Below are 11,851 nucleotides of genomic sequence, written 5' to 3'. Positions count from 1 at the left end.
TGAACCTGCTCTGGTACAGCTTGAGGCTATGACTTCTCCTGGTGCTTGTTACCTGGGAGAAGAGGCTGATCCCCACCTGGAAACAACCTCCTTTCAGGTAGAAAACTCAGAGATTATTTGAACTATGTTCCAGAATACTTGTTAGGAACAAATTGCCCAGATGCTTCTCCGAGTGTGATACTTTCATATCCCTGGCCAGCTGAGTTGCCACAGCAGGAAAACTTGTCCAGGACAGAAAATCTGTGCTTTTGAGAAATCCCAGCTATGAACTCAGCAGTCATGGGTTGGGTTCTCACAAGGGAAGGCACTGAGCTCCAAAAAGCTGAATTCCAAAGAATAAGACAATGAAAATGAACAGACAGACAGCGTGAGCTGGCATGTCATACCCAGGAGATGCACGGCTAAGCTGCACTACCTTTTAGGGTGTCAGATTGATTTGCCCTCCTCGCTGCACTACCCAAGAACCCAAGGCAAGAAGCTCTCAGCTTTACAATGAAGAATGTTACACCTCTAACCCCCCCTCCATCAGTCCCTGCAAGGACAGAGAGAACAATTAACAGTTCGTGCCGCTTCCAAAATCTCGTATAAAAATAGATCACTGTGTCCTTCTGGCCGTCTGGAAAACCTACAAATCCCTCCTCCTTCCATCTCTCCATTTCCACAGGAACAGTCAGGTCCCATCACCGAGACTCGCATGCTGGTCACATTCCCAGAGCAATGAAGTTGGTCCTCTCTCCCCTTGGAATCCATTCCATTGCCATCCTCGTGGTTTGGATTGGGTCACAGTTTCTTTTCTGTCCTGAGGCAACGCACGGGCAGTGCCACCCAAGCGTGGGTGTGAAGAGAGCCCTGCCCAGCCCCTGCCCCAAACACAGCGTGGCAGAGGGGCCTCCCGGGGTTATCTGCACGCACACGACTCCACTGTCATGTTGGGGTACACCTTCAGCACCACGTTCCTGTTCTCATCCAAGAACAGGATGCTGAGAGAGGACATTCTGTCGGGAACGCAGCAGGGCTCGGGGACGCCGGGCACGACTCCGACGGCTCGCACGATGCTCTGGATGGTGGCGTGGTTGGACGGCTTCAGGGCCTGCAGGAGACACACAGGGCACAGCAGGTTACTGCACCCACGGTCAGGACTTAAAGAAAGCAAATAATTACCTCCAAACACTGTCAAAGGCGGCAATTCCCACAAGGTGAGCCACCGCAGGAACCTGTGATGAGAGCAGATGGCAACAACAGGAACCAGGCCTGGTAAGGCAGACCCGGGTAATCGACTCCAACAAAGATTCCCACCGTGGAAAACTGTGAGAAAGGAAGGCGTTAATCCCAGGTCTAAACCAAGGGGAAGGTCTGAAATCAGCACACGGGACAAAACTCCACTGTGCAAGCTGTGGGGAAGGAAACAACTGGCCGTGCCAAGCTGGGGGAACATCTGAGACAGCTCGTGGATATCCAGGGCTGGGACTGTACAGAAGTGGTGCCCTGGAAACACGACTGGGGGACCCTCAGCACCGAGGAGACCAGCGGAAGGACCGGCAGGATGCCGTCAAAATCCGTGTGGTGGTGATACCTTCATCTTTTTACTTCATCTGTCTCATTCTCTCTCTCCCTACCTCATATTTACTGTTAAATAAAATCTGTACTATTGACCTTGGCATATGGTCTCGTTGGCACCCTTAATTCAGGCAGAGGCAGCTTTTAATAATTGGATCCTAACAGCCCCGCATGAAATTGTCCCTGTGGCACATTCACAACACCAGAATATACTAAGATGCTCATAAAAATAAAGACAAACACATAGAAATGCAAAATACAAAGTTCTACCTCTGACCCACCAAATCTTTCCAGATCCAAGTACCTGTACAAAAGATAGGTGGGCATGAAAAATGCAGAAAATGCAGCTTTCAGCCAAAGGCTCTTGGTTTGTTTTTTTAGAGCTGTTCTTACACATAGAACCTGGAATTCAAACCAGTTCCCCGTGCTGCTCCATCACACACCACTGTGAAACGGATGGAACAAGGTCATTGGGGCCAAATGTGCAACCTGCAGTTCTGCTGCGACACGAGATGATTTCTTTCTGGGAAGACAAGCAGCCTTAGGGGTAGATCTGCACCAACCTGGGGAGCAAGTCTCAGTGACCTTGCAAGCAAAAAGCACAGGAATACCTGTGAGATTCCAGCTCGTAATGTCGTTTGCATAACATGTTAGTACATTTAGTAGGAAGTCTCCATTTGGCAGCTGATCTCAAGTAAGGAATTTCTGTTGGTTTGTTCTTGAATTCAGTGGTAGCCAGGGATTTAAAAACATGTCTCAGATTATCATACAGTTCCAGTTTTTGTACCATTTCTGCCTGGAAAAGGAAGGGAAAGCTCCAGTAGCAGCCAGGCTTCTTTCCTTCCTCAGCTGCAGTGCAGTTCTCCACACAAACAACCAGGAGCCCAACTGCTGGCCCAGGCCTGCCGATCACATGCCAAAGGGTGCAACACCCAGGGAGACCCTATTTCCTGGAGCCAGCAGCACTGGAATTCAAATCAGGCCTCTGAATAGGCCACGTAGCACCAGAAATGCTCTCCTGCAGGTATGGAATATGTACTGCCAGGATGCTGAACTGCACTGGACCCAGCTCCAGCAAAGCAGCACTGACTGGGTTTCAGGTATGGCCTCGGCCGTCAGCGGGAACAACCTGGGCATGTTTTGTCCCAAAAAAAGCATCTCTGTTTGACACAGGTCTCACCCAGCACGGAACATCTTCCAACACGTGTGGCTTTGACAGCAGCCAAACCAGTTCCTGGAACCGGGGAACGTGGAAGGCCAGAAAATCTGGAGGTGAGAAGTTCTTAGTTGCCCAACAGGCTGTCAGCTCCAGGAGCCTGCCCTCAGCCAGGGCACATTCTACACGTACAGGCACACATTAGGCTGTTGGTGCCTGACAGCCAGGGTACCATTTTGCAAACGCGGTCCTAGGAGCAGCCCCAGGCATTCTGCATCGCTCCAGAACAACACACAGCTCCAGAGGACACCCCTGTATATAATTCAGCTTTTCATTCTCTTTGGAAAACAAGGTCATTTTGGTTTCTGAGATTAAAAAAGCGCAGGAACTGAACAATTTGAATTTCAACAGTGGACTGAAATCTCCCAGTGGCTTTCAGGGAGCCCTGAACCCACGGCAGGGATCAATACCCTGCTCTTCCACCGCTCAGATCCCTCTGCCACGCACAGCTCTGCAGGGCTGAAACAGCTGCAGTGCTCCGCTGCTGGGACTCTTTAATCACATTTTTACAGCCAACACTGCAGCTGGAAATGCTAACCCAGTCCTACGCAGAGGGATACAGCAGGCCTTTTTATATTTTCTGTGCCCTTACCGTTAGAACAGAAGCAGTCCAGGTGTGGCACCGCTAAGGTTTCTGATCTGCACGCTGACTGACCGGTGTGACCCAGCACCGTTCCAGCAACACAGCAAAAGGCACGACACAGTGTATCCCAAGGTAAGAACTCTGTCTCTTCCTGTTCCCTTTTCCCCTTGATTCAAAACCTGAAAGCCTGCCACTGCAGCTGGAGGCCATCAGGCAAGTCATCTCCTCCTTCAAGGAGAGGCTTCTGCCCTCCTCAGCTGCTTCCCCTGGGCTCCATCCCCTTCGGCATGGTTCCTCCTCCCTGGGTTCCTCAAGCCCCTGAAATGCCATCTATATTTTGGAACTAACTGCTCAGGCTTCCCTGGGGCAGGAATAAAGGCTCTGGAACGGGATGCTGCAGTGAGTCCAAGCGCTGCCTTTACTGCAGTGTCCTGCAGGCGTTCCTCACCGCCCCTCCCTCGTCTTAGGCCAGCCTCCAAACCCACAGCCCACTCTCACCTTTGGAGAGCCTCAGGGGAGTCCCTGCTGCTGAGAAGGGCACGGTACATCTGGAGCCTAGTTCATCCACCTGGGTCACAGGGCTGGGAGCACATCAGCCGTTCCTGGTACTCACATGCCAACTCATGCAAACCAGAGGACACTGAAAGCCAGCAGGCCAGCATCCATCGCTCTTGGATCCCCTCGCTCTGTCACAGGAGTAACTCGCCTGACTCTTCTGCAACCCAGGGCTCCCTGCCCCTGTGCCAGGCCCTGCCTCACGAGGCACGTGCTCTTCCTGCAGGGTGCCGTGCCCACCAACTGTGGCGTGGGCCTGGCACGTGGGCCTGGCAGCACAGGCTCCTTTGGGGCACAACTGCTGGCTAATCAGCAGTTTTCCGGATCTGGCTTGTTTTATGTTTATTAAACCGGTTAATAACAAGTTCGCACATCATAAGCACTATTCAGGAAATGTTTTTATGGCAATTTGGGTTCTGGGCAAAAAACTAACACCGAGTATTTTTTAATTCCCTTCGCAAGCCTGTCTGTTTACTGGATGTTCTAAGCACTGCCCCTTGCAGCAGGAGACAGAGGCACCACTCAGGTCCTAGAGCCAAACACACAATGGGACTGGCTGCCTGTACTGCCTCAGGAAAGGAAACGCACAGCTTACCATGCAAAGGAATCCCTAAAGCTCGTACCTTTGGGATGGGAAACTGGCATTCCCCCGAGCAGTAATAGGCATCAAAGGACTTGGGGGAAATGATCCACTCGCTCCAGCCAATGTCTGCAAAGTCCACCCTGAGGTAGCGCCGGGCGCAGGACCTGGGCTCGTTCCACTGCTTCCTCCTCGCCTTCTGCAGCGTTTGCTCATCGAACTGCAGAGTCTGCCTCTGCTGGCCATGAGGCTTCCTTGGCTTTTTCTTACTCCTGGCCCTCTCTGCTAACTGTGGCTGGAAGGTTTTGTAGGGTTTCCTGCCTCCCCATCTCTCCTTCTGGCCATAGTGGTACTCAGCCCCCGGCAGCTCGTTGTTCTGCAAGGGCAACAGCGTGTCTGCAGAGCGTGTCCTCCGGCGCTTCCCAAGGCTGCTCCTCACCCGGCCGTCTGCCTTGGGAAAGGCTCCTGCCAGAGGGTGACGGTGCCCTCGCAGAGTGGAGACAACGCTCTCTGGTTCTGAGATGGCGGAGTCGTTGGCATAGATCAGGATGTAGGGTTCACAGCAAGGAGGTGCCCTCTCCCAGGGCTGGCGGCTCCTCAGAGCCATTTTGACACCGATCAGCAGTTCGTTGTTTCGCTTCGCTTCATGCAGGAGTCCAGTGATGTCCTCCCATTGCCAGGAAAGGACGTCCTGGGAAGCAGTGGAGACGTTGATTAGGAAATGTCCCAGGCTCCGAGGCTGGTTCCCAACAGAAGGAAAGGTCCAAACCGACAGACATATGGGAATGTCAGGTCTCCTCTGGCTGTGATGAGAGCAGCTGCTGGGCTGGGAGGAGTTCCACTTGACCCGCAGCAGATCTCCAATATAATAATACACTGAGGCCGACAGGACGTTCTCAGACTCCGTGAGTGACGTCAAGTTAAAAAACGTACATTTCCTGCCCTTCCGACCTCCCTAGAAAAACCAAACACTCAGATAAGAATATGGACACGTAAAAAAGTCATCGAGAAGACACGCAGGCTGATGTGACAGGCTCTGGACATTTAACAAAGCCCTGGAGAAGACATGGAGGCTGATCTGACAGCCTCCTGGCCAGATCAGATACTGACTGTGCTTCCAGTTCCCTTGAGAATAATCAATGACACAGGGTCCGGAAATCATTCCACCCAGGACACTTCTCATTTTTCATGCCAGAGCCAGAGGGAAACAGGTGGGGGACTCCTTTAACCCCCAGAGGCAGCAGAAGGGGGGAAGGATTTAATTTTTTGTTTTAAAAATGTCCTGGTTGGGCTGCAGGTAAATCCACCCTTCAGAGCGAGAGAAACACACATCCCAGTGTCAAGCTGTCAAAGCAGGCTGCATGGAAAAGTCAAATCTAGGAGAGCTAAGGGACACTCTGCAGCCCCCCAAAGGGCTGGGAAACCAACCCAACACGTTAGAAAAACAAGGGGATTCCAATTCAATGCTTTTTTGGACACCACAGCACGTCAAAGCCCTCCTCGGAGGCTGCAAAGAAGTTCTAGTTTACAGAATTCTGCAAGTGAGTTTTTCTCTGCCAGTATTGGGGGGGGGGGGGGAAGTGTTTGTTTGTTTGTTTGTTTGTTTTCCAAGCAATGACAAGCACGGAGATGGCCCTGGACTAGGGATGAACAGATGAACAGCCTCACCCTCAAAACACTGGGGAGTCCTGCCCAAGCAAGTGAGAACATGATTCCCAGCACTGATCTGTCAAGACTTTGACAGCTTCATGTTCCGTGTGACATTCTGTGTGACATCCCAGCTGCTGATGCCATTTGGGTAAGTCCAACATATTCCCCCCGTGCTGCCCCATTCCCACCCCAACAGTCCCAGCAGGCCTCCTCTTCTAAACACTTTTTGGTCATAAATATTTCAACCCATCCATTAAAGCAGCAGGAACCGGGTCCCATCCCACTATAAAAGACAGAGCCCTTCTCCCCAGATTATCAGATGCAACTGCTTCATGGAATTATGGGAAAACAACACGCTTTTTTCCTCAGTGAAACAGGGCCAAAGCAGTGCAAAGGCAAACCATTTACAGAGGACACCCTTGTTTACACATTCAGCCCAACCTGAGGGCAGAGCACATAGGGAAGTTCCCAGAGCTGAAGACCAATGTCCCAATCCATCCCGTTTCCAGCTATTATTTATGCCCAGGGAACTAGATTTCCTTCCAATTCGATCCTGCTTTTAATCCCTCAAACCAAAACTGGCTGTTGGTTACACTGGTGCTGAGCACACATGAGGACCTGACATCTGCTTTGTTTATAATCACCAATGGAATAAGGTTAATGCATAATTTGCAGAACACTGAGTACATCAGTCTTAGGAACCAGAATGTGGTGGTGGCCCACGAGCACCTGTTAAAGAAGTTATTATTTAAACCATTGCTGTAACTTGAATGACAAGTTTGGATTTTAATTTTTAGTAAGAATTCCACTTAACAAACCCTGCCTGTTCTGAAGTGGAACACTGCAGCACAAAACCAAACAAGCTGCTGTTTTTGTAAAGAAATTCCACAGGGCGTGGGACAGACACGCGAGGAGTCCAAGTTCTGGTTCAAAGCCCAACTCCCAGCAGCCACTCCCAGCCTGTAACCCATGCTCAGAGAAAGCACTTGCAGCAGATGGTGCTGTTTTCCTACAAAAAGACCTCCAAGCTCCAGCAGCTCTGATTCTTCCCATCTTTCATCAACAAAATCATCTCCTGGCCAGCACAGACACCCATGGATTCAACGGCTTCCATCCCAAAAACCCAATGGCGGGGCCTGGGTTTCCATCCCGACTTGGGAATACTGTGCCAAGGAGGTCCCTCGTGCCACACGGATACCCAGCTCCGGATGGGAATGTGAAACAAGCGTTCCCCAGGCTTCAAAATGACAGGCATGGCAAGAAAGAGGTCAGCTTAAAAAATACCTATAAATGCACTTTTCCTCAGGAACATTTCCTTTCCTTTAATGAAACTTTGCCCTTGAGCTCTGAGGACAGACTCTGCTGGAAATCTTTCTGGAGGTAAGATTTAGGAAGAAAAAAAGCCAAGAAAAAAAGTACGTGCAACAGAGCCACACAGCTGCTACCTGCCACACACCACGGGGCCAGATCTGAGCAGACAGCTCTGCTCCCCTCCACCCCGTGCTGTTGCCAGCCTGACGAGGACTTCGGAGACCAAGCTCTGCGCGCCAGAGATCTTTGGAACTGCAACCAGGTAAGACACCTGTGTGTGGAGACAGACATGGCCAGCACGAACACATTCCTGTCACAGGGGGCACTTCAAGGCATCACTAAGCTGGAATGAGCCTGTTAACATGTGGTGTATTTATCTTTATAGAGGACGCCTGACATATTATGGACTGCCAAATCTATCCCACGGGTGAAAAAGGATGCAGTAACAAGGACTATGTAGTTATACAGTCACCATGAACCATCATTTCAATAAGATATTGAAGTGGTGCCCTCATGCCAGGGCACCATGAAGAACGTATCAGTGTTTCCACTGTGAAATTTGGTTTTCCTGAGTTTACAACCCAGCTACAAAAGTTCACTCGGAGCTGGAAATGGGAACAAGTTCCCAAACAGGAACACAAATTTGGAAGCCAGATTTTCTCTTTTCTCCCACCTTCGCCCTCACTCAACTGCTGCTTCCCAGTTACCTGCCTGCCTGTTCCCAGTTACCTTCCCAGTCCTGTACTGCCAAGAGAAAGATGTAGGATGTGGTTCTCTGCTTTGAAAGAGCACAGGACCCGCTGCCAAACTAGTTCTACTAATTCCTTCAGCAAAGCAGGTAAGGTCACATGAGCTAGCAACTTGATCTAAAACAGCAGCAAGTCCACCACTGTGATTAAAGCCAGCAGCTGCTCCAATAAAGAACTCCTCTGGAAGCAGCAATGGTGCGTGCTGAGGATCTGACTTAGGTGTGCACTTCACAACATGAAACACAAACCTGCACACTGCACGTGGTAAGTGTGCTACAGGGTGGGCACGGCAACTCTCTTCTACATGTTTGAAGAGGAAAGACCACAGCAGGGTGAAAACCAAACCCAGCCTCTAAGTGGAAGCTAGCACAAGCCAAGCAAGTTAAGGGGGTACAGCAAAATAACCCCAAACCAACGAAAAACCCAGCCAAAAAAAACCCCTTAAACCAAAACCAAACCCCAAACCCCCACGCTCTCACTGTCTCCTGACTGACTGTTTTTAAGGCTCTCGTTGCAGAAGAGCCCTGCTGTCACTGGTGCTCAGAGGGGCCAGCATTTGGCCCAGACTGGCCCCTGCAGGCTCATGGCAGCTGCTGAGGTGCTGCCTGCCCCGTGCACTGCTCCCTTTGCCCCATGTGCGTGGGCACCTCACACCACAACAAAGACAAGAAAGGCCTTTCAAAAGGGAGGAGAACACAGTTGTTCTAAAACCACAAGAATTGGCCTAGGGGCAGGTGTAATACCTGAAGTTACTTGAAATTCAGTCAATAAAAAAGAGTTTAAAGTAATATCTCTTACTATACCATCATTAGAGGGACCTTCCAACCCGAGTCTAGTTTTTTAAATGACTCATTTGCAAGACCGTTCCTTAAGCGATGCTGGGATTAAAAAATGCTTTCAGAAGCAAACCTAGTCTGCTTCTGGGGCTTTTCTCTTTCCCCTCTCTTTCTCCCTCAGGGCTGTTTCTGTCATCCTAGAATGTCCTTGCAACAGTGACGAGAGCTGACACAGAAATCACAGCTGAACATCCCTTGACTCAAACACACAGCAACAAATGAGAGCAGTAAGCCCATGAGAGACAACGGTGCTCCAAGGTAACTAAGTGCCCTGTGGAAGGGTACATCCTTACTTCACTCCTCTTGGATTTGGGGCCTGGGGTTTCTTTTCAGCTTCGTCACAGGCAGCAAAGGTTCCTCTTCTGAGCGATTCAAACTGAACAGTTAGGCTACGAGATAATCTAGCAAGATTAATGAAAAACAAACCTGTCAGAATAAATGATCGTGTGAACATTCATCAAAACCAAAGGCCAAACCCCTGAGGCCAAACGAGCAACCTCTGATACTCCAGCCCAGTCACGAAATCTGGTGCACCAGAGATTTCAGGGCAGCGTGGGAGGGAAACTTCTGAGGTGCCACCCAGCGCTGGAGCTCTCACCTCATCCCCTTGGAGGACTGAGCCACAGGGAGAGAAACTTGCACTGAACAGCTTTTAGGAGGCTTGATTTGATTGTCTCAGTTGGTTTCTGTTGGCTGTGGGTTCCGAGGCTGCAGCTGCCACCAGTGACACCACTGCTCTTCCATCACAAACAGGGATGACTGTCAACAAATCCCACCAACTCCTGGGCTCATCATACAACATCTGTCTTACAGGGTCTCAAAGATTTGCGTGGTAGGTTACCTGGGAGATCTGGGCAAAAGGCCTTTCCCATGTGCCACATAAGAACCAGCAGCCCTGGAGGGGAAAAGCAAGGACAGAAAGGTTTCACAGCCACATTTCAGAGCCCTGTTTCAGAAAAGAAACAGTTTCTCTCCTGAAAGTGTCAGCTTAAATTGCACATTAAAACTGCAATGAAACCACTGAAGATTTGCTTCAAGGCCTCTTGCTGCAGATGGAGAAGAATCCCCAGATTCTTGGGCAACTTCTGCTCGTGGCAAACAAAAAGCTGAGTCCTGAGGGAGTTAGCAGCAGGGATGGTAAAACATAAAGGAGTAACAGCAACACAAGGTATTAAATTAACTGATGCAGCCCCATTAAGGACGAGGGAAAGCCCAGGAGAGACTGAAATTTGGAGCCAAGGAGTGCAACGATCAAGGCAGAGGATCTGGAGACTAAGCCCCTCAAAAGAGGAATAAGGTGAATGTGCCATTTCCATCGCAGGGCTGGCCAGACAGTCAGGCACAAGGAAGAATTGGAGACCAGAAAAAGCCTTTCCACTCCAGCCACCATCCCGAGGAACATCTGATCTAAGGGTTTTCCAGAAATGTGCTTTTCTGCCATCAGTACAACACAAAACGAGCTGCTGCTGCCTATGGCAAGAGAAAGACAACAACTCAGTTTAGCCCTCGCAGAGCTCAGATGCACAAAAACCAGAACAGAGCGAGGGCGATGGAGCGCCAAGACAGTGGCCAAGACATCTTCTCTTTCTGCTGGGACACTGCTCCTTTGGGATGCTGGCATGTTAAACATTCCCTCCCTCGTTATGGAAAGTGATTTTACGTTTTCACCAATCCACCTGTGCGTCTTAGTCTGTAATCACAGAGATATCTAAGTGCCACTGCCAAAGATGCCAAGATGCAGTATTATTTACCATGCTCAAATCATGCTTCCACTGAACTCCTCTGTCACTGCCTCTAACTGCCAGTACTATCTCCACTTCCCAACGTGAGAACGCCGCAGACGGTCTGAGTATCACCAAACCGTGCCACGGCTCCATCGAGTGCAAACCAGCCCTTGGTTCAACAGAAGCTACACATGCAAAACGGCGCTAACGGGAGACTCCGGAGACGACCCGTTAATTACTGCACCTCCCTCACACTGTACTCGGCAGCGCTGCTACACGCAGAGCTGAAGCGGCAGGGCAGTAATTAAAATAAGGAGCCGAGCGCTGCCCCGCGGGTCCCCCCTGCCTGCTCGGCGCGGCGCGCACTCACCTGCGGGCAGCGGCCGGAAGGCGCGCACGGTGTTGCCCCGGCGGAGCGGCGGCCCTGCCGCGGCCGGCGGGTCCCGGCTGCCGCGGGACTGCTCGTAGAGCCGCAGCATGTGCTCCGCCACCCCGTCCGCCGCCGGCAGCCGCCCGTGCCCGTGCCCGTGCCCCTGCCGCCGCCGCCCCGCGCCGTCGGCACCCGCGGCCGCCCGGGCGCTGCCGCCGCCCCGCACGGCCCCCGGCGCCGCCCGCCGCCGCAGCCCGGCCCGGCACGGCCGCGGCGAGTCCGGCAGCGCCAGGCACAGGCAGCCCCAGCCCAGGCACAGGCACAGCACCCAGCGGGCCGGCGCCGCCATCCCGCCCCTCCGCCCCGGCCAGCGGCGCCCGGGGCAGGCGCGGCCCCGGCAGGCGCAGACGGCGCTGCGGGAAAGCCGCGGACGGGGTGTCCTCCGCTTCTGGGCAAGGAAAAAAAAAAAAAAAAAGGGAAAAAGCGGGGCGGAGGAAAGCGACCCGTCTAAACCGGCCGCCCGCCCGCCCTCCCCGGCGTGGAGCGAGGGGTTTTATTCCCGGTCGCGCAGGTTGCTGTCGGGCAGAGGCGGCGGTGCTGCTCCCGACGCTCGCTCCCCGCTGCCGGGGCAGAGCCGGGCGTGAGCCGCCCGGTGCGGGTGTAACCGCGGCGATCGCCCCGCCCGCCCTCGCTCCCGGCTGCGGCGGGGGCGAAGCGCGG

The 11,851-nt window shown here is 52.2% G+C and overlaps 1 protein-coding gene across 2 annotated transcripts; it reads right to left on the bottom strand.

The window, feature by feature from the left end:
• Window positions 1–11,480, bottom strand: BMP3 (bone morphogenetic protein 3). 2 transcript variants are annotated; one of them, XM_032685604.1, is made up of 4 exons: window positions 11,128–11,480; window positions 9,818–9,824; window positions 4,535–5,434; window positions 1–1,090 (listed from the first exon to the last, which is right to left on the bottom strand). In XM_032685604.1, exons 1-4 carry the CDS (start codon window positions 11,478–11,480, stop codon window positions 899–901), a joined length of 1,452 nt encoding a protein of 483 aa, XP_032541495.1. In that variant the 3' UTR covers window positions 1–898. The 2 variants fall into 2 exon arrangements, with proteins under 2 accessions (XP_032541495.1, XP_032541494.1); XM_032685603.1 differs by lacking the exons at window positions 9,818–9,824; window positions 11,128–11,480 and adding an exon at window positions 10,789–11,038 and having other exon boundaries at window positions 4,535–5,446.
• Between the last annotated feature and the right edge of the window lie 371 nt (window positions 11,481–11,851).

This window comes from Chiroxiphia lanceolata, chromosome 4 (assembly GCF_009829145.1).
Source record: "Chiroxiphia lanceolata isolate bChiLan1 chromosome 4, bChiLan1.pri, whole genome shotgun sequence".
Taxonomy (NCBI): domain Eukaryota; kingdom Metazoa; phylum Chordata; class Aves; order Passeriformes; family Pipridae; genus Chiroxiphia; species Chiroxiphia lanceolata.
This window is presented reverse-complemented; position numbering and strand designations above follow the sequence as displayed.

Coding starts and splice junctions, on each gene's coding strand:
- BMP3 (XM_032685604.1), bottom strand. CDS start 11,480: ATGGCGGCGCCGGCCCGCTGGGTGCTGTGCCTGTGCCTGGGCTGGGGC. Junction 1,091..4,534: donor GCCAGTTTCCCATCCCAAAG/GTACGAGCTTTA, acceptor TGTCTCCTGCAG/GCCCTGAAGCCGTCCAACCA.